General features: G+C 36.0%; 1 protein-coding gene across 2 annotated transcripts; it reads right to left on the reverse strand.

Annotated features, from left to right (window-relative positions):
* Positions 1-2836: 2836 nt before the first annotated feature.
* On the reverse strand, positions 2837-24463 carry LOC123746916 (G-protein coupled receptor 143). 2 transcript variants are annotated; one of them, XM_045728816.2, is made up of 9 exons: positions 24328-24463; positions 18608-18833; positions 16837-16951; positions 15662-15759; positions 13455-13633; positions 11496-11648; positions 9715-9883; positions 9126-9287; positions 2837-8104 (listed from the first exon to the last, which is right to left on the reverse strand). In XM_045728816.2, the coding sequence occupies exons 2-9, from the start codon at positions 18752-18754 to the stop codon at positions 7976-7978; spliced, it is 1152 nt and encodes a 383-aa protein (XP_045584772.1). In that variant the 5' UTR covers positions 18755-18833; positions 24328-24463; the 3' UTR covers positions 2837-7975. The 2 variants fall into 2 exon arrangements, with proteins under 2 accessions (XP_045584772.1, XP_045584773.1); XM_045728817.2 differs by having other exon boundaries at positions 24315-24399.
* Positions 24464-24693: the final 230 nt, after the last annotated feature.

Raw genomic sequence — 24693 nt, forward strand, 5'->3', positions numbered from 1 at the left:
CTGCCGTGAAAACTAATTTTAATAACAAAAATAAGATACAGTACTACATTATTTTGAGTATGATTTAACTATGTCTCCTTATAATTGTACAAACGAATATTAGTATAGTATGAATTTTTAATAACCGTATATTAATGAGGAAAAAAGAAATCGACAAGGAGAAACTGGCATCTCTCTTTTAATGCTGTGCAGACGCTACTTACCAACGCGTGTTATGTGTGAGAAAAATATGAAGCCTTTTAAACCTAGATGTTTGAAGATTTTAAAAGTGAAATTGATGTCATTGTTTGTGCCCATATATGTGAACAGGAGTGACGCAAATGATATAAAACGTAAATTGAAATATAATATTTCAACCATACACAATAAACTGATAATGTAATTTAAAGGGAAAATTAACAAATTATAAACACTTGCGTAGATCATGTAATTGCTTTCATTGAAAATATATTATTTTGCCCCTATATAATACTGCAGAATTTGAACCCTTGCGCTTCAGCCCTGAATGACAGCAGCTATAAGAGCAATTTCTAAAACTAACATCCTATTTTGGCGGGGTAAATGCTGTCGCGCATCCAGTCTGCATGAGGTTTCGTTCATCGATCTCTTATAATATGAGCTATCCTTAGAGGATGTATGTATGTATGTATGTATGTATGTATATATGTATGTATGTATGTATGTATGTATGTATGTATGTATGTATGTATGTATGTATGTATGTATGTATGTATGTATGCATGCATGCATGCATGCATATGTATACTGAATACTCTTCTCTTCTTACATTCATACTACTTCTCTGCATACTCTTTATTTTCTTCTTCGAGACTATGGGTCCCTACAATTGCACCAGAGGTGGTATATATATTTATATAGATAGGTAGATAGATAGATATAGATAACATAGGTGTATGCAGAGAAGATATATTGTCGACCAAGCAGCTGCGACATGCCTATTAGCTGCAACAACACCACATGACACGGCCCGACTTAGAGCTGTAGCAGCTCCCCATGCAGGGGACTTCCTATTAGCAAACCCAATGTCAGCAACCAGCACGCGTTTAAGACCACAGGCCCTCCGAATTGCTGTGGCTCTCTGCCTCGCTGCCCCAATCCACACCGTGGCTCTGTGCCTCGCTGCCCCAATCCACACCGTGGCTCTCTGCCTCGCTGCCCCAATCCACACTGAATACAGGTGTATTTGTGGCGAGACAGTGGCCGACAGGTATGGATGGTATGGCCTTCTCTGCCAAGGAACAGGAGGATGGCATGCAAGACACAGCGAGGTTAATGACATTATTAAGAGAAGCCTTACCACAGCCAGGTGTTCAGGAGAGAGAGAACTCCGTTATCTAATGCCCCACAACTCTGATGAGCCTGTCGGTTGCCCAGACAGGATCACGGTGAACCCCTGGAAGAAAAGTAGGCAGTTGGTGTGGGACTACACTTGTATTTCAACTTTGGCCAACACCTATGTTGACTTCAGTGCTGTTCAATATTTTGAAAAAAAAAAAAATTATTTTTTCTTATAGAAATATATGCCATTATTCATTGATTTAAAGAAAATTAACAGAAATGTCCTGCTGTTTAAACTAAGGCCATGATCTTGAGGTTATCTTGAGATGATTTCGGGGCTTTAGTGTCCCCGTGGCCCGGTCCTCGACCAGGCCTCCACCCCCAGGAAGCAGCCCGTGACAGCTGACTAACACCCAGGTACCTATTTTACTGCTAGGTAACAGAGGCATAGGGTGAAAGAAACTCTGCCCATTGTTTCTCGCCGGCGCCCGGGATCGAACCCGGGACCACAGGATCACAAGTCCAGCATGCTGTCCGCTCGGCCGACCGGCTCCCTAATCAACAGAAACTTTTTTAATGGCCCACAAGATAGAGCAGAAAGTTCTACAAGACAATCAAAAGAAACAGTGATCCCTACCAACACTAACCAGAAGATACAGCTCAAACATACTAACAAGAGTAAGAAGATTTCCAACTTGCTCATGAAGAACTTCCCAACACCAAATGCTACAGTTTTTGGACATTCGTTTCAGTATTTTTGTCACGGCTTAATAGAACAACTATAGTACTGTATATTCATTTTAATCCTAGTCTACTATAGGCTGTTTTTGCATGCATGCCACCTGACTCATGCTTTGAGATGAAAATATGCTATAGTATCCAGAGGAAATTTAATCTCAAATATGTTTTTTTTAGCAGCTAAAACATTCGTTCAATTATCACTAACTATTTCCTTGATGTTATTACTATGTACTATAATTATAAAATAAGAACTATGATTATGATATCCTATGTTCCATATAATCATTGTCATACTCTATGATGTTCTGAAACTTCCAATGGTTTTGACTTCACTACCATCTCATTTAATGTAATCGATCCATCTACCACTCATGTTCACAAAGATAATTTTGTACTTGTTTTTTTTTTTGCATCTTTCCTTTCTTATCTTGAATCTTTGGCCTCATTTTTTTTCAAAGTTGTGGGTTAAAAATCTTTTATTAACTTTGTATGTGATCATATCACCTATTTTGCTTTAAAGTAATTTGCAATACAATATTTATTTATTTTACTAATATCTCATAAAGCAAATATGTTTATGCATAACATTCCCAAAACAGAAAACTAAACTGCATACTTGTGGCAGAAGGGCATTAGCAAATTTAATAAATTCACAGCAATAAATTGTTTATTCCCATCCCGATATTTTGGTCGAGTGAGATAACACTAATTAAATTCCTGGTTGCTACTAAGGTATAGTTCATGTATTAACAACAGCAAAGTACAGAAACCAAGGGGTTTTGTGGAATAAAAAAGATAATTATTATATATTTAATCTATAAGAATATACAAATTTTTAATTACTGTCATATAAATTTTAATGCATAGACTACACATTTCAGTGCAGGTAGATGTAAAATAAAATATTCATTATTTTTAGCCATTCCTAATACAAAAAAATTGGTTGAAATGCTATCAAGGATTTTATATAAAGTTCAGTATAAAATTTTATAATAACACTAAAAATATAACAGTGTGTAACCCATCCTCCTGAAATGAAAGTACAGTACTTACAGTTCAGTAAGAGTAAAAAGTAGTCTCTGTTGAGCAGTGGTAAGACACTCACCTGACGAATTTGCGAGCGATTTTACCTGGGTTCGTATCCTGGCCGGGGAAGAGTATTAAGGCACCAATTCTTAACTGTAGCCTCTGTTCACTCAGCAGTGAATGGGTACCTGGTTGTTATAAATGATTTGGCGGGTCATATTCCAGGAAAAAATCAGGATTAAAGACCTGCCCAAAATGCTATGCGTGCTAGTGGTTTTACATGAATTTATATATACTGTACAACTCTTGTATATATATAAACAAAACTATTTGGTCAAAAGTACCAATATGTAGTGAAGGACCACCAGTAAACCACTTCTGGTACTGTTAATTTTACATAGTCCTGAAAAATTACGGTAAAGCTAAAAACAAAACTTAAATAATCCTAGGCCTAATATAGCACATATATGTACTATATTAGGCCGAAGATAGCATGAATTCCTAGGAGAGGTTAAGCTAGGAGTAGGTCTTTTATTTGCATTGGTGTTAAAATGTTTCCCGTTTGTCCAAAATTAATAATACGAATGTCAACTTTCTAGCGAAACATCACTACATATTGGTACTCTTGACCAAATAGTTACTGTAAGTACTTTCATTTTAGGAGGCTGGACTGCACATGCACAGATATAATTTTATGAAGTCAATTGCAGTCCAACAGAAATTCAAACCTGTACTCATCTTTTTTAAACTCTTGATTCATGATCTTCATTACCAGGTTTCCACAAACTGAATAAGTGAATGTCAACAAAGATGCTAACAATAATTTACTGGCAAAAGCAAAATAAAATGGTTAATAAATAATCAAACTTAAAAGAATTAATGTACCAAGCAAAATAAACCTTTGAATTGAGATATACGAAAATGAGAATTGATATGAGCAATACAGTATGCAATTTAATTTAAACACAAACATTTTAAAAGCAAAATATATGATTGACACACATGCAAATTGGTTTAATTTGTGGTGCACAAGGTAAGGTGGTTTAAGGTTTTGCCCATGTGAATCAGCTCAGCTGAGTTCCTATATCACACAGCTTGAATTTCAAAATCTCCTCTTGCTTTTCTTGTATTTTATCCTCTTTCTCTCTGAATAGTATTTTTATAGCCCTCTCACTTTCTACATGTTGTCTTGTATCCAAAGATATCCAAATAACAACCCAAAGGTAATGTTGAAGGATGGCAATCTGTCACCTCTTGATCATATTCATAACATGAATGAGCAGGATGATGACTGTGTGGAGGTGCATCAGAAAAGAACACAAGAATAAAGAATTCTGCAGGTGGATTACTGCCCCACATAAACATCTCCTAGTTATATTCAATCACTAATACTCAAATTGATTAAATGATGCTTGAAACTTACCAGCAATTTTGCCTCATGATATTACTTAACCACTTTCTCTATAAATCTGTAAACCATTTAGAAATAAACAGTTTGCCTTTTTATGCTCAAAATCTAAGCTTTGAATGCATTGTTTCATGTTTTATTTTATGTTATTCATTATAACCCATTTTTATATCCTCCTTGTTAAACCCTTCACCAATTTGCCCACTTCAATCATGTTTCCCCTTACTATATTTTTTTTCTAGAGTACTGAAAAATTTAGTTTCCTCTTCGTTGGGCAAGTTCCTAACCTCTGGGATTAAATTATTCATCCTTCTCAATATTCACTCCAGTGAAATGGTTTCCATTATACAGAGCAGTGTCCAAAATAGTACTGCATGTCAGAACTATACTCACCTGTGCAAAAAATTATTGAAGTACAGTACTCTATCTGCTGAAATTTTATCAATACTGACATTGCAGTAATAGGCCAATACTACTGACATTGACACGTCTGTATACAGTAGTACTTTTAGTATTACACAGTAAAGATAAAGCTTAATGATAACATTAGAGCTTTTATTATTAATGCTTTTGATATAAAATCCAATACCCCATTAGCATTATTTTGAATATTGATATGGTTTTCTTGGTTTCAAATCACTACTCATCATGATTTGCAGATTCTTTCCATAACCAATTTTAGAAAGGTTGATGATCATAGACTGATATTTGTTACATCTTGATTTTCCTTCCCAGACTAAGAATTGTTTTGGAACTAACAATTGTCAGTACCAAAGTGCAGCTGCAGGGTTTTCAGTCTATTTTAAAGTCTACTTAGTTTATTGCAGCATGTATGAATCTTCATCTGCAGTATGTCCTGCCTTATTTTAGTCGAGATTAGCTAGATGGTCATCATTATCAACAAATTTGGAACAAAGTTTTGTTTACAAAGTAATGCTGTAAAACCTCATTTGTCTGTCTAGAAAGAAATTTAAATAGCAAAACAGACCACCAAACTATTGGTCACCCTAATACCCAATGTCAACTCTTCCCCAGTAGAGCTATCATGACTGGACCACAAACACCAGCAGTGACAAGTCTAAGGTGGGGCTAGAGACAATGACTTGTCACCTCTAACTGATACTGTTTCCTTCACAAAACAAAATATAATCCCCTATATACAGGTCAACTCCACAGTGGTAAGAATTGTATTGACATTACTCTGAATGTGGGAGAATACTTTAATTTAGTAATGTCTGTTATACTGCATATTTCTTGATACATATGGTACAAATCAGGACTTCTGGAGGGCATGAAACCATACAGTCATGCCTGTCCTTTATTTCCCCCTTGTATAACCTTCAGTTCAAGTAGTGTGACTTATATTTTCATAAAGTTTTCCTGGAATGCATTCTCTGGGCAAATGGAGGGCTCACTGTACACAAGTCAAATATATTTTGTTTTAAAAGAACATGATCACATATTGTATGAATAATGAAACACAAAAATATTCACATTTCAAAACTACACAACATATTAATGTTGAATGCTGCATAACGAATGCACATGTTTTTTCCTTCAAATTTATAATTGTTAAAAGTATTTTCTATGTTACTACTGAGATTTCATTTTAGAATATAGAAGTGTAGCTATACCTGCAGCATTCTTACATTTCAAACCTGTATATGCCAACATCTATTAAGGTCAAAGCTGATCTTAAAATATTAATGTACTTATATGAGTTGTACTACCATTAATACATTAATAACACCCTATAGTCATGGATACTCAGGAATCCTAAAGGCTTCATCCAACAGAATTAAATTTCATTTGCAGTACAGTATTGAACAAAGAACAAATTTGTAAACTAATAAAACTACTATTAAACAGAACTGCATGCTATTTAACAACATTCAACTAAAATATAACTTAACATTTAAATTATTAAGCTATGAAAGAGGTAATCCTGAAAATGATAATTATAAAAGAATATATATTCAGTAACATAATTCTAGGTTATAAAGAGCATTATACGAACAATGAGGAAACAAGGAAAACATGGGAAAGTATATGAACATGGGGGATAAAAAAGCGGGCAAAAGGGAGGCACGTAAGAGGGCTAGCAATGAGTACACCAGAATCAGGAGGGCAATAGAGCAGCAGTTTGAAAACAACATTGTGAAAAAAGCAATTTAAATAATTATATGATTAATTAAATATTAATATATGATATTGAATTATATTATTAACACTTTCGCGCACCGGGCGCGCTGAGCCCCGCATTATCCCAGGTGGGTTTCAACGTTTCACGGGAACACAGCGGTAATTCTGAAAAGTGTATACTATTTTCAACTTTGTCACCTCAATTCTCGTCCAAGGTTTTTCAATTTGGTATCATTGTGTTCGCAATAGAATTCTCTACAGGACTAAAGGCATATTAAGTCCAAAAGCCTGGCATACCATCCACAACAAACAGAGAAAGTGAGTATGTGTTACCCGGGAACGCGCAAGAGCAATAAAATGTGTACACTCTTTTCACTTTTGTCACCTCAATTCCCATCCTAGGCCTTTCACTTTGGTATCATTGTGTTTGCAATAGAATTCCCAACAAGATTATATGCATATAGAGTAAAACCACAGCTCGTCCCACCCACCAACAAGATGAAAGTGGCCCAGAAGGAGAGCACAGTGCCACCCCAAGGCGCCTCTCATTACATTAGTGAGCGCGGTAATACTGAAATGTGTATACTCTTTTCCACTTTGTCATCTCATTTCTCGTCCTAGGTTTTTCAATTCGGTATCAATGTGTTTGCAATAGAATTCTCTACAAGACTAAATGCATATAAAGCCCAAAAACCCAGCGAGAAAGTGAGAAAGTAAGAGCATATTACCCAGAAGCGCGCAAGAGCAATAAAATGTGTACACTCTCTTCACTTTGGACATCTCAATTCTCGTCCTAGGTCTTTCATTTTGGTAACATTGTGCTTCGCAATAGAATTCCCTACAGGAGTATATGCAAATTTAAAGTCCAAAAGCCAGGTGTACCACCCACAGCAAACAGAGAAAGTGACGGAGCGTAACCCCAGTGAGCGCTAATAAAATGGGTATGCTCTTTTTCAACTTTGTTACCTCAATTCTGGTCCTAGGTCTTTAATTTGGTATCAATGTATTTGCAATGAAATTCCCTACAGGAGTATATGCATATAATATCCAAAACCGCGGTGCCCCCCTCCCGAAGCCGCCACCAATTTGCTGCCACCGCCGACGCAATGCTGTGTCGTTACCGAAAATGAGTCTACTAAAAAACAATGCAATGCTGAGTCGTTACCGAGTGAAAGTGTTAATAGCAGTTAGTTAGGCATACACACACAAGCATACTGTATATTCGAGATTCAACTTTGGTCCTAGTAACTGTTCTGGTAATATACTGCCACCGAACAACTGGGAAAGCAAGATAAAAATATACAGTAGTTCATTTGACACTTTTGCATAATACAATATTTTAGGACACTATTGTGAGAGTTATTTACTGTATTTCTTAAGTGCATGACTTGCACGTGATGGTGACTGAAGAAGAGGTGCACGCTCACCAGATAACTGCATTGCAACATTCCCAGTATCAGATTCCTCTTGAGAAGACTCATTTTCAACCTGCAGTTGTAATAATACACATTAATGCAAAACAGTATAGTATCAGAAAAAAGAATAATGACACACTAAATATTAAAGCAAGACAATAATAAGAAAAACAAATGTATTAATTCAACATTACATGAGTGAGACATATTTCCTCTATACATTCTGTTAAATGTAAAATGTCAAATACTGTACAAGCAAGGCATAAAAAAAAATGAAGAATATCAAGTTTAGTAACATGTCTAATATTTAACCACTTAAAAAAAAACTGTGTATTGTACCAATAAGTTGGTTTAAGTTTACTTCATTAAAATGTAGTGTGAATTCATTTATCCGGGGTGCCAATAAAGAAAATCTTTTCCAATCCAGAATATATAATCTGGTTATGTAAATAATACATTCGGATTCAAACCAGATAAAAGAAAATGCATCAAGTGGTTTCTTGAGTAACCACATCATAGTTACCTGCATATACTCACCTGTACTTGTATGAAAAATTTACAAAAATAATGTAACCAAATAAACCTTTCCAAAGTGGTCTCATCCTATATATAGTGAAAGATGGGACATATAATATTATTAATGCAAGAATCCATAAATGACAAAGGAAACTTGAAACTTGTGTTTATCACTGACCCAGAAAGTAGGAGGCAGGAAAGTATCTCAGTCAGCCTCACAACCACTTAAAAGGCCTGCCAGTTAAATACTGTTTACATCGTCACTGGTGTGTCTTCTCTTCTCTTCTCTTGCCATCTTCCTTTGTTTCTTATGCACATAAACAACACACCCACAATATTTTTCAAAAAAATGTTACATATGAATAACTTATTAATGCTCCTTCCTCCATTCGTTACTCCTCCCTGCCACTGTCTGCTGCCTCCATCACCACAGTACACCTTGCTCGGTACACTTGTTTTGGGATATTTGTGTGATATATAATAAATTAATGTGGCAACATAATGTTAGTGTAAGAGGGTAGATATACAGTCTATAAACTAATGCATTCCTATTTCTAAATATATACAAATTAACTTACCTGTTCATCTTCAATATTGGAAATGGTATCCTCCAATTCCTGAGAGGGTCTCTTTCTCCAGAACTGCCATGTTACTGTCCTTGGCTTAGATATGGTACTATCAGAATCCCAGCTGCGATACACAATACAGTTGAAGACAGCTTGTAGAGGATTTAGAATTGCCTGTGCACACAAGAGAGGACACAAGTCATCAAAAAGATTTGTTATTATTGCACTTCATTTACACAACACATGAACTATGCTTAACTAACCTGAGGAACGGCATAAGAATATACAGGGGTGTAACAAAAGTCTGTTATAATAGGAAAATTTAATTTTATTTATTTTGTTATTTATATGTATTTATTTATTTATTTGTAATTACTTCATCAAATGTTCAAATTGACCATGTGCTACATTCATACAGCCATCGATATTCATTTTGAGACAGATCCACTCTCAATCTTTGTTATATAAATTATTGTTTACTGTGTTCAGCCAGTACAAATCTACATCTACATGATCTTTAGGAAAGACACAAAGATGCCTATCCTAAATGAAGCAAGTATATATGAAGAGGTGAGAAGCAACTTATATTACTGGTACTTACCATTAAATACCAAATGACAAGGATGAGGGATCTGGGGATATCTTGCCATGTTGACCACAATACAATGCCATTTATGATATTTGGTAACCAACAGAGATAGAACACGGCATTAATGAGGAAGAATTTCTTTAGGAGACCGTTAACCACTCGTCGCTCTGATTGTGTAAATCTGTTAATAAGATTCAATATAATATTTAAATTTATGTACTTTTTATTTCCTATTACTGTACTGTCTATAATTAATATAACAAAGAATGTATAATCAAGATCCATTTAAAATTTGCTGTTAATGCCCTTTTCTGGTAGGGCCTCAGTAGCTTACTGGTGCTTACATTCGGGTATGGCTAAGCCTGAGGATCATGCCAAGGCCTCCAAGAGCCATGCTGGCTTATTAGGAGCCAGGACCAGAATGTTGCTCTCTTTACATGGTGAAGGGAGCATGGGGAGATCTACCCAAAATTGAGGAAATCCACAGAAAGGTTAAGCAAAAAAAAAAAAAAAAAAAACCTACTGCTTGAATAAAGTTAAGAAAACAAGGCAAATGACAGTTTGCATGGAAAAATTATAGAGACATGGGTACAGAGGAAATAGGGAGACACTTCAGAGTCAGAAAATGAGGACACCAGAATTAGGAGAGTAACAGAGCAGACATTTGAAAATGCTACGGCAGGGATTGTGTTACCCATTAACTAGAGCCTTCAACATAACACTCAAGACTGGAGAACTACCGGAAATCTGGAACATACAAGTGGAACACCTAGTCAACAAGCGCACCAAAACCCTCACCCCATCCAGAAATCTGAGGGCACACTTGGTGCTGCACCAGCCAGAAGCTGAAGCCAGAGCCACCAACAGCAGATGAAACACCTGGCTAAGTGGATGAAAGAGTAATCACCACCAAAACATGCATAAACTTCCTTCTTTTGGAAAAGTTGGAGAAACTGGGGTAGCAAACAGGAATGAGAGCGGCCAAGCCTGGCTCCTGGAGAGAAGGTAAGGTGACTGTCCTGCAAAGTTGACCAGCTGCATAGAAGGCATTCACCATAACCCATATGAGTGGAGCAAACAGTTTAGAAACTGTTGTCTGCTGGAGCAGCAGACAACAAGGCACAAGAAAAAGAATCTTCAGTTATGCAACCGAGATCAACTCACATCTGCACAGATAAAATCTATAACATCCCACAGGAACAAAGAACTTCTGCCAAGCTGATTGAAGTCTTGTATTTCACCATTCAGCACAGTTATCAACATACCCAAACACTAATTACCGAGACACACAACATGTATAACAACACCTGCGATAGGTCACCAGGTTCCCCCCCCCCCCCTCTGCCTGAAGTATGAGAAAGAGACCTGGGTGCCAAAGCCTGAGTGCTCAGTGATCACTAAGCTAACTGCCAGGTCACTTGTTCCAGGTATAGGTCACTTTGGCTTGACTAAAGAAGATGGGAGATGCCTGTGAGATTTTAAATAAAGACAAAAATAAATAGTTACAACAAACCTGCTAAGGTGTGAGTTGGTGGGTACACCACAAGCCTCTCACACCCCATCCCCCACCCACTTTCATAGGATAAATAAGATTGCAAACAAAATACAATACAGGAAAAGAAAGGTAAACATATTCCAAAGATATTTAGATTACTAATACTGTACAATTATTATAGTTTTGCTAAAAAGTTAATATAGTATAGTATAAAGTATAGATATAACAATAAATTGCAACATTTTTGTTACCTTCTTGTTATTTGCACAATTATAAATTAAGAAATCAATAAACTAACCTGCCTCTTGCTGACATAATTTGCTTTTCAACTCTGGAAAAAGCTAAGCAGTATAGTATTGGGTTGCCTATCATGACAACCACAATAGGAATGAAAGAGCTCAAGTAGTTGGGAAGGAAACGAATGTATGGGTTCACACTTGAACTATGGCAGCTGAAAAACAAAGAAAATATATATAACAGCATTTTATAAGTCACTGTTTATGGCATGTACATTAATGTAAGAAATAATAATAATATCCTTGTACTACTACTACTACTACTACTACCACCACCACCACTAAAGTGGAGCATCTTAAAGCTGCATTTTGGCTACCTCAAAACTCCTATAAACTGCACCAAGATATGCCACTCAGATTGCTCCATTAGGCACAGTACATCCTGGTCAAAGGATGAGTTTTCATTCCCCAACTCCAACAAAACTGAATAAACCTGAAACAAAGTGAAATCTATATTAGCTAGTCTATCTAGCACCATAATACCAAAGCAAGAGATCCACACACTTTATATATGGGTCATCCAACAAAATCCTTAAGACTTCTATGCATTACTCCTGCTATACTTAGTCTTGGCTACAAGCACTTATTTCAGAGAATTTGTACCACCTGCTGGAGTAGATATGAATACATATAAACTATCACCAAAATTACTCACATCCCTACATTATTATGTAATTGCATGCCAAATAATCCAAGAGTTTAAAGACAACTCCATTACTAATATTTAAAAAAATATTCAAGCATTTAATCAAGGAAATCATATTACCCAAAATCTTGGCAATGTATTCTAAGTTGCCAACTGTAGATAGTGCACATGTAGTACTATTTTTAAGCTCACACTGCCTTTACTTTCTTAACCGTTTGTGCAACATTATAGTCTTTCAACCACAGCTTATCATGGTATGACAATAGGGCTTTCATAAGCTAATTCTGCTAAATTAACTCAAACTGCAAATAACTGTTGATGATATGATAATATATATGATAAACTGTAAATAGTTCATTGATTATCTAACTTAATTAGCCAAACAAATAATTGAGTGTAGCTTCTGAGCCCATTTTGAGCCTTTCAAACCATTTTCAGAAGATAGATACAGGATGCATAATAAATTAACTCAGTAAAAACTAACTAAACTCCCTCCTGATAATACACTGCCTCCTAGTCTTGTTCCCAACCACATCTAGTGTGCTATTCAACTCAACCTGTACTTCCTCACACAATCATTGTGTTTGTGTGAGGAAGGCATAAGAATATACAGGGTCAACTTTGCAGCAGGTCAACTTCTTCCTAGCCTCACCCCATATTTTATGTGAACAAACAATCTCTTCATCTGAAGATTAAACTATACACCAGAAGTCGAGGAGACGATGATGTTTCGGTCCATCTTCTACTATTATCATGATGCATGAATATAGTTAAAAATGTGAACAAAACACAAGAATTATCTGCACCAACTCACAAATCATTGCTCACCAACTTGTGAATTATTTTCACACTACAGTACATAATTTTTTTGTAATAAGACATGCTCATGCTAAACAAAACTGTGCCATGAAAGGATCTACTGTACATTTAATACTAAATAATCAGAAATTCTAGTGTTTGAATTCAAGCCTAATCCCCCCAAAATATAAATATATATAAATAATACACTTCAAAAATTTTCCAGTAAGCATTATTCTGTAAAGTATACATGAATGAATACTTTGGCAACACCATCTAACACTACAGGAAAATGTGTATTAAATAATGGTGCTTCTGTGTGATGAACAATGGAGTTGTAAGTCCAGAAACTGTATGAATAACCACAGCATGCATAGCAAATGACTACTACTGGCAATCAACATGCAGTCATGCACACTAACCACTCAAAACGTTCTACTGAAATGATTTAGTTAGCATTTTTTATGAAATAGTGCATTTGTTTAGGAAGAATCTTTTACATCTTGTATAAACTTACTTAAGGTCAGGAAGGTAAAGGACAAGAAGACCAATTAAACATAACACAACAGGCACAGTCCAAGACACAAGGTGATAAATACGTTGATTTATTCGTTTGTCTTGCATCACCAGTTTAACATCGAGTGCATACAAGAAGGTCCAACAGTAAGTTGCAGTGTAGAAATAGTGAATCATGGCCTGAAACAATGGCAGGAGATTAAATGTTATCTACTTTAAGTAAGTTTAATCGTATTTCCATTATCACCATCTAGCCATCAAACCTTAGCAAAATATGCTTGAAATGTGAGAGAATACAGATAAATACTATAATTCAATTCCTGGCAGCTTTAAAATGACATTAAAAAATAAAACTACGAGTTAACATGAAAATCTACTTAAGCCACATCCATTGGCTGCTTCCTCAAATAAGATCACAATGTGTTCTTGAAGATCAAATAGTGAGGTAAATCAGTGGCAGCATTCAGCGCTACAAAAATTGTCATGTATATATGTAGGACTGTACAGTATTGCATTGAGCAAATGGCACTCTGACATCACACAAATCTAGGTGTGAGGGCAAATCATAAACAAGATTGCCTCATAATGAAAAGAACTTAAAATTTTGAGCTAAAAGCTGATATTCCTGTGCAGACACTCTTGCACCATCCTCAAGGATACAGAGGAGAAGCACGTATCACTTTTAGGAAACCATAGTAACAAGTCAATTGCAGCAAAATGGAATATTTTATAACGGTCACACCACGAACCTAAAGGACTCATATTCATACGTCTATTGTTCTTTATTTCTCTATTAGTGTAAAGGAAATGGACACTGTTAAAGTCAATTAAGAGACAGTAACTTACTAAGTGTTACACCTAATTAACTATTCAAATTCTCAGGTTAATCAATGTGTGGGTCTCAGTATTAAGAGCACTGCCATGGGCAGTGCATGCTGCAACAGCTCACAGCACCAGCATGCAGCTTGTGTCCACAGCATCATTTATTAATGATAAAATAAATAACTGTGAATATTTAGTGATGATAGTGTCACAGAAGACCCTGACTGTGATAGACTATAAACAACTTTCAGATATCAGTGGTTATGGTGTTCACAGTGCGAGGCAGACACCCACAGCACACAGCCATGGTTCTGCAAATATATGCATAATGAAATGGGGCCTCATGTTCCTTTAGAAAATAAATCAGTAGAAAATTATTCATGTTCATGATTTAGTGACCAGGATTCTGATAATAGCAGCAATATAGTGGCTAGAGTTAGCAATGTGCAGAGAAAATTAGGAGGCATGTGCAAAAAAATGAAAAATCAAAAGAAATTATTTCCTTATAGAATTATTAATTTGGGTGTAAAATGTAAGAAAATTTAAAAATATAAATATGTAAAATAATAGAGCTTCAGTCTCACACATGAGGGTCCACGGTTCAAGACTCCTAGAGCCCCAGTGAATGGAATATAAATATGTAATTTCTACTGATGTGACAAGGTTTAAAGTTTTTTGGATTAACCTCTGACTGTAAATTTTGGGCTGTACAGTATTGATTAATTTCTCCAGTGACTTTCTCTGCCCAATATGACCCTGCAGGAATAATTAAAAAGTTAATATAGTACCAAATTGTATGTCACTCGTTTGACAACATGATTGTTCATGGACTCAGTGGTATCTTACTTAAGAAAGCATCTGAATGTAACAGCCCAAAAATAAGCTTTGGATACATATATTGTATGCACTTACAGTATATGGTTATATATTGAAGACCTTATCATGAAAATAACACAATAATAAAATTAATTTTCTATAATATAGTATTCATAATTTTAATTATTTTTACTTTTGATAATTTCCTGCCTGAGAGGGGTAGCTTCAGGCAAATCTCACCTAAACATCCCAACTGCCTGTAAGTTTTAAAGACTCCTAGGGGAATATTTGAAACATTTGCTAAAGAATTTTACATCCTGGTTTGACTTTTATGCAAGTGAGGCAATAGCTGCTTCCTTAAACTGAGGCACAAGAATTTGATAAATGAATGTGGATTCCCACACATAAAGAAGCAAGAAAATAACGTGATGACCGTAGATTGCCCCATGGTGCTGCAATGTGAGCATAATAAGCGGAAGAAATCATTATTCAGCGGGGAAAACACTTATTTTCTTGCTAGTGAAAAAGTGAAAATGTATTAGCAAGTTACACAAAATAAAATTTACTTACTGAAGTTATTATGCATACACACTGTCCAAGAGAGCTATCGTCTGAGTCTGAACCAAACGAATCATCAGCAAGCCAGGTAACAGACCGGATGAGAATGCCTATAGAAAACAAATCAATTGTATAAGATTTGTGCAAATAGCACAATATTTTCATCTCTACTATCACAACACCATTTCTTGTCAAATTAGAATAAATAACTTTTCTTATGTTCAGTATACAAATTTAATTATTATTCAATCCACAAGCCAGGAGAGAGGCATGCAGTGTCAATTTAAAGATCAGGACTTTAGAAAACAATGGTACACTGGAGTAGTAGTAGTAACACCTAATGAATATCAAATACACTACCTAAAATGAGCACAAACTGACAAGATTTACAGACATACCCTTTTTCAGTTGCAAGGTATATAGTCTTGAAAATATATAAAAGTAAAGTTGTGCCCATTTATGTTAAATTTCTATCTGATGGATAATAAACAAATGGATGATAATACAGTCGGTGAACAGTGACAATTCAAGTGAATTTGATTGTAGAAGGAGCAGAGGAAGGCCAGGGACAGACATGGCAAGTGCGTTCTTAAGGAAGTAGGAATTACATGAAAACCAGGGGAGGATTTACTATGAAACTAATGAAGTTTAAGCTACAGGGGCCTCTGATACTGGAAGGGCCCCCCAAAAGCAGCTTTAGTCCACATTGCTTAAAACGTTTGGGGTCTACATCTCGGAGTCAGTTAAAATCTGAGATTTAGTGGTTAAATTTTTAAAGTGTTTAAATGTTTTAAAGTGTTTAAGGAAAACCCCCAACCACAGGGGTTTTTCCAGGGCCATTGCTCCCTGCAACCTCTCTGAGGAGGCCAGGTTCTGGCTTGTGGTTCCCGGTAGGTCAAACTTCATAGACTAATGCCTCGGTCTAATATATCACATTAGCCCAATAGCCCCAGGGAGCCGAAGGGGGCTCTCCACAGAAAATATCTTCAATTTTAAAATAGGTAACACACAAACGAGTTAATATATCATCTTTGAATAAAAAGTAATAAAATAATGGTCTAAAAATCAAACAAAGTAAGATTTATCATAAAAATTATAACTCATTCCAATATAATAAAAATATCTTCATACTCTATTCAGACTTGTGTGTTAAAATATGAAATACATTCATAGACCAATTATCATACCAAGAGATGCCATCAAATCAGCCAAAGCCAGCCATCTGATGATGAGACGACCTCGTGTTTTCAAGAATTTACGACTTCCGTTCATTGTGCCAGTACCTGCTGTCCGTGGAAGTACCTGAGGGTTGTAACAACTGGGTAAGCCCATTCTGCATATACTGTGTTAATTCTTAATCTAATTAAGTCCATTTAAGCTTATATTGTATATACAAAATTAATTTTTAATTAATTTTACACTAATCACAAAGCAATGTACTGTATATTTAATAATCCCTAAATGAATCTGTGCTATAATCAAACCAAAATTATTATTTTAGGGAAATTTATGTTTTAAATATAATAATCCTAGAATTATCAAAATGTTATTTTAAATGTTACAATATACAGTGCACAATAAGTCATCCTCGTCACATGTGAATGCCACTTTGCCAAATCGTGCCAATTACCCGAGAGGCAACTGTTGCATAAATTAGCATTCCATTACATTTAACAATGGATTTCTGGTCAGCACTTAAGCTTCCTGGAGTTTATGTACTGGTGTAGCCAAGCCTTAAGAATTACACCAGGACCCCAAGACCCATGCTAGCCTATCAGCACTCATGATCAGTATCTCTACAAGGCTAGGAAAGCTTTGAAATCAAAGATCCACTCAAAATTGAACAAAACCCACTAGAAAGATTAGGCAGAACAAAATAACATACCAGCATTTCCTGAAAGAAAGAAATTAGCCATGAGGCAAAACATGAACAAAAGAGTGTTGCAGCAATCAAGCAATTCTAACCATGATATGCCCAACCACCACCAGATGGCAGCCCGGTCACCTGGAGGTCCCAGCCAGCAGCTCCCCCCCCCTCACTCATGAATCACAGGTACTGAAACCCAATCACCTCCATGGGAAAAAGGAAACAGAGCAGGAACAGGGAGCATTTTAGGGCCTCTGCACCCTGACCTGATTCATCAGGCAGAGAATGCACACACTACTTGCACAAAGCAAGTGAGCAAAAGTTGTGACTGGCCTGGGCCCTGGGTAACCTGTGCTTCTATTGATGGGGGTTGAACTCATCAAGGTTTGTGCTGTTCGCCCGAAACAATGATCATTTGGTTTATTTACCTCAGACTACTGTATTTTTTCTTTAGGCAGTAGTTCATTTTGTTTTGCCTATCTTTATTTTCATCTTGGTATTGGGTTGATATCTGATCCCCCAAGCTCCCCTTCACTATGTAGAGAACAACAGATTGGTCCTGGCTCCTGGTAGGTAAACATCGGTGTAAAGAAATCTGGTGCACGTTGTAGTGAGTAATCCTTATACTCGCCCCATTATCTCATTATCTTAATAGCATAACTAATTAGCACTAATTACAGAAGCTAAAATTATGATACTCATTATTTTCTTAACTTTGGGGGTCTTTGCAATAAATATAATCCTTATGAATACTGTATACTGTAATTCCTTTCTAATAAAAATGTGTATCTTCATTATCCATTCTTCAAAAATATTTCCCATTTTCTGAGCATCATGAAGACAAATAAAACTACTGTATCCTCTGAGCTCTGAATAAAAATATACAACTGCTAAAAGGAAAGGTATGATAATGTATCACTTTCACTGACAATAGTTATGTTGCACTTCCTTACCCACACAAATATTTAGAGTGAGGAATTTTGGATTAAAACATTCATACAACATTCATTCATACTATCTTGTACACATTCAATAGCACTCTGAATTTATAGTGATGATAATAGTTAAATATGAAAATAATAAGGATTTACCTGATAGACTGCACCAGTTATGCCAAGTATAGATGCAATAATGGACACCAGATTATATGGCAATGACTGAAAATCAGCAAGGAAATCTTTGCTGAAAGCATTTTTTGTAGACAGACAACAAAGTGATTCAATTGTTGGACTAGCCATGACTGGGAGCTGTGATGCTGTGCAAATGAATATCCAGAAAGACTATACTTGTTTATGTATGGTCAGATGCATGATTTCCCTGTGGATAAAATAACACAATTAGAAAAATATTAGCTGTAGCTTTGAGTACCTACTGATTAATTATATTTCTAATCATGTCCTTTCATATATTTGTCAAATAAATATGCCAATAATAGTTGGGCTGTTGCTTTGTAAAAATCTTAAGAGAAGAAACTACATTCTTCTTACTACTTAGCAGAAAATTAATTTATTAGATACCAAACATGACTGTCCTACAGTGGAGATCTGCAATGAGTATATCATTAGCAAAACAAGAATTGTGGCTATTTTAAAGTAAAAATATTATCTTAAAATTTTATTCTGCCAATGAATCTAGTTAACATGAGTAAATATAAAGGCAGTGTATATATACATGTTTGGCTAATATCAAGGTCCCTCTCTAAGGTCCTTAGAGACCTTAGAGGACCTTAGATTTCAACAGGATGACAAAGTATGATTCCACAAGAAAGAGATGCTACCCCAACCCATCCACTCACTAAATATGTTGCACATTGTTGCAGAATCAACCAATCTATTAAGAATCCAACATACATTAATAGTTTAATTTAAAGCACTGTAATATTGATGTTTTCTATGCATCAGCCTCAATTGCTTAGGTGGACTGCTTGAGTTCATGTGTTTCTGATCAGGCAAAACAGTTGTATTTTTTACAGTGGCAAATCAAGAATGAGTTAGCTACCCACTTATTTCCATAAAATGTTAAAGTCTACTCTCAATAGATATAAAAGTCTTATTAAAACAACTAAAATTTTACTGCCATGATATTCCTGATAATGCTTGTTTCCAGGACATAAAACAAAGAAATATAAAAGTAAGCTTTTCTATTGAATTACTGTACCAGGTATTTAAAAATTATGTTCTTTTATTAAAGAAAAATTACTGTTCACTGACAATTTACATTCTTCACTCTGAATATTTTTCCTCAGAAAATATCCATTTATACTAATATATTGGCATGAGTCTGCAGGCTGTTACAAGCAACAGTCTTCTAGATCAAGTTATAACAATAGCCTGGCCCCAAAAGGGGGCCTCGTAGCCTGGTGGATAGCGCGCAGGACTCGTAATTCTGTGGCGCGGGTTCGATTCCCGCAGGAGGCAGAAACAAATGGGCAAAGTTTCTTTCACCCTGAATGCCCCTGTTACCTAGCAGTAAATAGGTACCTGGGAGTTAGTCAGCTGTCACGGGCTGCTTCCTGGGGGTGGAGGCCTGGTCGAGGACCGGGCCGCGGGGACACTAAAGCCCCGAAATCATCTCAAGATATCCTCAAGAAGATAAAATGGGCTCGGGGAGTAAAAGAACTCCCAGAACTCACTCTTAAGTATATTTCAGGCAAATGCAGTAACTATTAAATTTTCTTATTAAAAAAACTGCACAAAATTAATAACACTGAAGGGAAGTCATCAGATGATTAATAAGAACTGCAAAGCACCAAACTAATTACACATTTTCAAATACTGTACTTAAGCATTAGTTCACTTTACTCCCACTGCAATCACTATCTTGCTTGTAAGCTCTGTACAGCAAATGCTTACAAAATCTGAACCATGGCACATGGCCAGCGATGAGCATGACTTGCACAGTCATTCAAGTAACAAAGCCACCTGCCATGCTTCCCACTGCATGAGAACTCCTAGTCATCACATGCTTACCGACACAGCACATGTAGCTCGCACTATCTTGAGGTTATCTGGAGATGATTTCGGGGCTTTTTAGTGTCCCCGCGGCCCGGTCCTCGACCAGGCCTCCACCCCCAGGAAGCAGCCAGTGACAGCTGACTAACACCCAGGTACCTATTTTACTGCTAGGTAACAGGGGCATAGGGTGAAAGAAACTCTGCCCAATGTTTCTCGCCGGCGCCTGGGATCGAACCCAGGACCACAGGACCACAAGTCCAGCGTGCTGTCCGCTCGGCCGACCGGCTCCACTAGTATACATTCTGGTACAGTATATCCAAAGGCAACACCAAGTTGTATTAAAATGATATACAAAGGAACAAAAGACAGTACTGTACTGTAATTATATGACTAATTATTTTTAATAATAAAACTATAAAATTAATAATAAAACCAAGTGGTACTAAATTAACTCCATGTAACCTACCTTACCCCCTAAATGTCAACCCATGTCTTGCTTTTGTTAAACAATGCTGTTTGTTCTCCAACTTGTACAATTGCTGATTTCTGCCATGTTCCCTCCCCCCCCCCCCCCCTTTTTATTTTTTATTCCTTTTTTCAACACAATTTATACCTAATCTCAATTACTATTAAGTTTTAGTCTAAGTGTTCCCCCCCCCACACCTTGCCCGAAACACTGTACGTATTTCTGGCTTTAGGTATTGTATGTACTAGCTTTATCTAGTTGTACAAGAATGTAACAACTCTTGTATATATCTCAAAACAAAAAAAAATCTATAAATCCAACATTATGTTTGTAAATCAACTATGTATGTACTTTTCCTGAATAAAAAATGTATTTATTATTTATTATTTATTTAAAACACACTTATACAATACAAAAAAATTTGGTTACCTTATATAATCCTATTTAATTTTTTTATTTTTAACAGATTTAAGATTAATAGCTGCGCTTATTTTATCTTGCAAGTACGCCTATAGTACAGTACAGTATTTATAATTTGCTTATAGCTATATACAGTATTCTTTAAAAACTCCTCAGTTGAAGTATTGCATGTTGAAGTCTTAGAAAGACAAGACTACTTGTAAAATTTACAGAAAAATTCTACAAGATGCATTAGGCCAAGCAACAGCCTGTTGGACCAAGCTCCAAGCAACTCTGCAACAGCCTGTTGGACCAAGCTCTCACAAGTCAAACCTGGCCTCTTAGGGCAGGCTTGGGGAGTAGAAGAACTACTCCCAGAACCCCATCAAACAGATATCAAGCAGGTCATTATACCAGTGAAGCAGGAACCAAATATTTGCACTGAAAAACTAAAACAATTATAAAGTTTTCTTAGCAATCTTATACAAAATTAAATAGGTGAAAAGTCAATAGAAGAAATAGCAATGCACAAGGGAAAGAAGACTGAAAAGATTTAAAATGTAGAAAAAATAGTGTTTAATGTAATGAACTCCCCTTTTCTGCTGGAATACTCGGTTACTGCCCATTGTTATAGCACTGGAGCTGCTGAGACTAAAGGAATTGCAGAAAGCATCCAAGACACACTTGATCCTACCAGGAGAAAGAACCAGAATCTGGTATGCTCTACAAGACAAGATGAGCTTAGAAATGAAAGTTCAACCCAACACTAAGAAATTTTACTAAAATTTATAAACGCATCAAAACAAACAACTGCTTGAAGAAAATTATTAAACGTAATGAAAGGGAAGGGGAAGGGAATTATCAGGGGAAATCACCAATCCATTATGACTATATAGTACTCGGAAGGGATCAGAATAACGATTTGGGATGGGATGGAGGAGGGGAGAAAAGGAATGGAACCCAACCACTTGGATATTCGGGGATTGAACGCCGACCTGCATGAAGCGAGACCGTCCAGCCCAACACAACATCGTGGGCTGGACGGTAAACCTGAGGAAAGTTAAGCTTTTTTTAATCTCTTAATAAGAAAGGTTTATAATTTCTAGGATTAACTTTGTCATCCTTCTCTGTATGTCCAAGTGAATTTATATTCATTCTATAGTATCACAACCAAAACTGAACTGAATAATCTAAATGAGGCCTAACAAGGAGATAAAGCTGAAGAATAATATTAGATATCTTGCTGCTAATACTTCTAGAAATAAATCACAGTACCCTATTGCCTTTAATCTATACATTTATACATTGATTATTGGTTTAAGATTCCCTACTAATCATGACTCTTAGATTTTTCTCACATTTTGACTTTGCAGCTTCAACAATGTCCAGCTGCTATTTGGGAATTTATTATTATTATTATTACTGAAGCTTATACAAACTGTTGAATGAAATGAAATAGAACCATTTAATTTTTCAATATTCTATAAATGTATAGTCATATGGATACAAGTCACATCATATGTAAGACCGTTACCAACAGATTTTATAACCTATGTAACTACTCAACTAAACCTAACCCAACCCAAACTAAGCTAACCTAACCCAACATAACTCACCGCAGCTTAGCTAAAGCCAACTAATTCTAACCTAATGATATACTGTATATGGTTTTGGAAATTAGAAAACAAGCTTCATAGAACCATCTTGAGTATGATTTGACCACACCCAGGTCATATACACAGCCTATGACCCTCTGGTCATTTTGACCATAAATTCTAAATTTTAAAAACTGTATACTGTGCAGAATTTCATAATTGTATTGTATACTCACTGTATAAAATGTGCCACTTACTTTTATTATGGGTTGGGTCAGGCTGGATTTTAAAATCTATATACAATACAGTATAACCAAACCTTTTCCTGTATGCATCCACTCTATATGTCCAGTATTAAAATTAAGTATTAGATCTAATTTATTAGCAAGTATTTACCACAATCAACCATGGCAAAATATTGTTTTTAAATGAACACAAATTTATTATTTTAAATTAACACAAAATTCACAATCGAGAATTCCGGGTTCGAATCCCAGGCGGAATAAAAATGGTTGGGCACATTTCCCATTATCTAAAGAATCTGTTCACCTAGCAGTAAATAGGTAGCCAGGAGTTAGTTTGTTTTTGATTGATTGTTGCCGCCGAAGGCGGCTAGTTTATTGTGCACCCCATACTCATCCTGTGAGTGGTAGCGCAAAAGCATTACAGAGGGCACAAAAGGTCTTTATCAGACCTCATCTTAGATTATTACATAAACAATTTCTTCAATCCTTCACACCTTATAGATGCAATGTCAGCTAGTTACAGAGAAAGTGCTATTACAAGAGCTACATCTTTACAGTAAGTCATCATACATTAATGGTAGGTCTTATCGTTAATACATAATAGTTTGGCCAATGGGGATATTACAGAGTCATAGGGGAGCTTCTGTTTATTATTAGTCCTCACAATACACTACTTGTTTCTGAATCTCATATGTCGTTCATCTACTGGAAGCAAAATGTGGGTACAGTGCAAGGATTTCAGGTAATTTATCCATGGTAATAAGATAGGTTGCCATATCATACAGAGTGAGCTTAGATATATCTCTAAAAGGCTCAATTTTACAACAATCCAAGATATAGTTAGTTTGTTGTGGGGTTGCATCCTAGGCGGGGTCAGTAACTCGGTCTTAGGGGAGGACCTCGATATAAGACTAACGTGTATAAATATACTGTGGCTGTCTGTCTCCCGACACAATGAATTATTATTATTATTATTATTATTATTATTATACACTCTGGCTGCCTGTCCCCCGATACAATGAATTATTAAATTATTATTATTCTAAAGTCCAGTCACAACTTAAATAATTTCCAAAACTTTCACATCTTGAAAGATTTTAATATAATTACAATACGGAACTAATATATGTATATCGCACCAACATTCTGTACCTGTCATCACTTTTCGTATATAGTATAGCACAACTTAGGAGAGCGTCGTAACCCGCCTCGGTCGACGAGAACTTGTTTACATCACATGTTTCCAGCAGTGTTGCCAACATGGACTCTTATTAGTTTTACGCTAATCGTAGCACCTTAGGCGGCGAAATGGAGCTAATCGAGTCTTAGCTAAATGAATTGTGGGGTTCAGTCCCTGAGTTCATTTATGTGCCTCTGTAACCCTTTTCACTACCGCCCACAAGATGGGTATGGGGTGCAAAATAAATGAACTAAACTAACTCTAATTTATTTACATTACTCGCTAATTGAGCACCAATAAGATGGAGTCTCATCAAGACCTTTTATGCCTTCTGTAAT

The sequence above is a fragment of the Procambarus clarkii genome, chromosome 93 (genome assembly GCF_040958095.1).
Source record: "Procambarus clarkii isolate CNS0578487 chromosome 93, FALCON_Pclarkii_2.0, whole genome shotgun sequence".
NCBI classification, from domain to species: Eukaryota; Metazoa; Arthropoda; class Malacostraca; order Decapoda; family Cambaridae; genus Procambarus; species Procambarus clarkii.

Coding starts and splice junctions, on each gene's coding strand:
- LOC123746916 (XM_045728816.2), bottom strand. CDS start 18,754: ATGGCTAGTCCAACAATTGAATCACTTTGTTGTCTGTCTACAAAAAAT. Junction 11,649..13,454: donor CTTTACCTTCCTGACCTTAA/GTAAGTTTATAC, acceptor TTTGTTTTTCAG/CTGCCATAGTTCAAGTGTGA. Junction 9,288..9,714: donor TTGTCATTTGGTATTTAATG/GTAAGTACCAGT, acceptor TTGTGTGCACAG/GCAATTCTAAATCCTCTACA.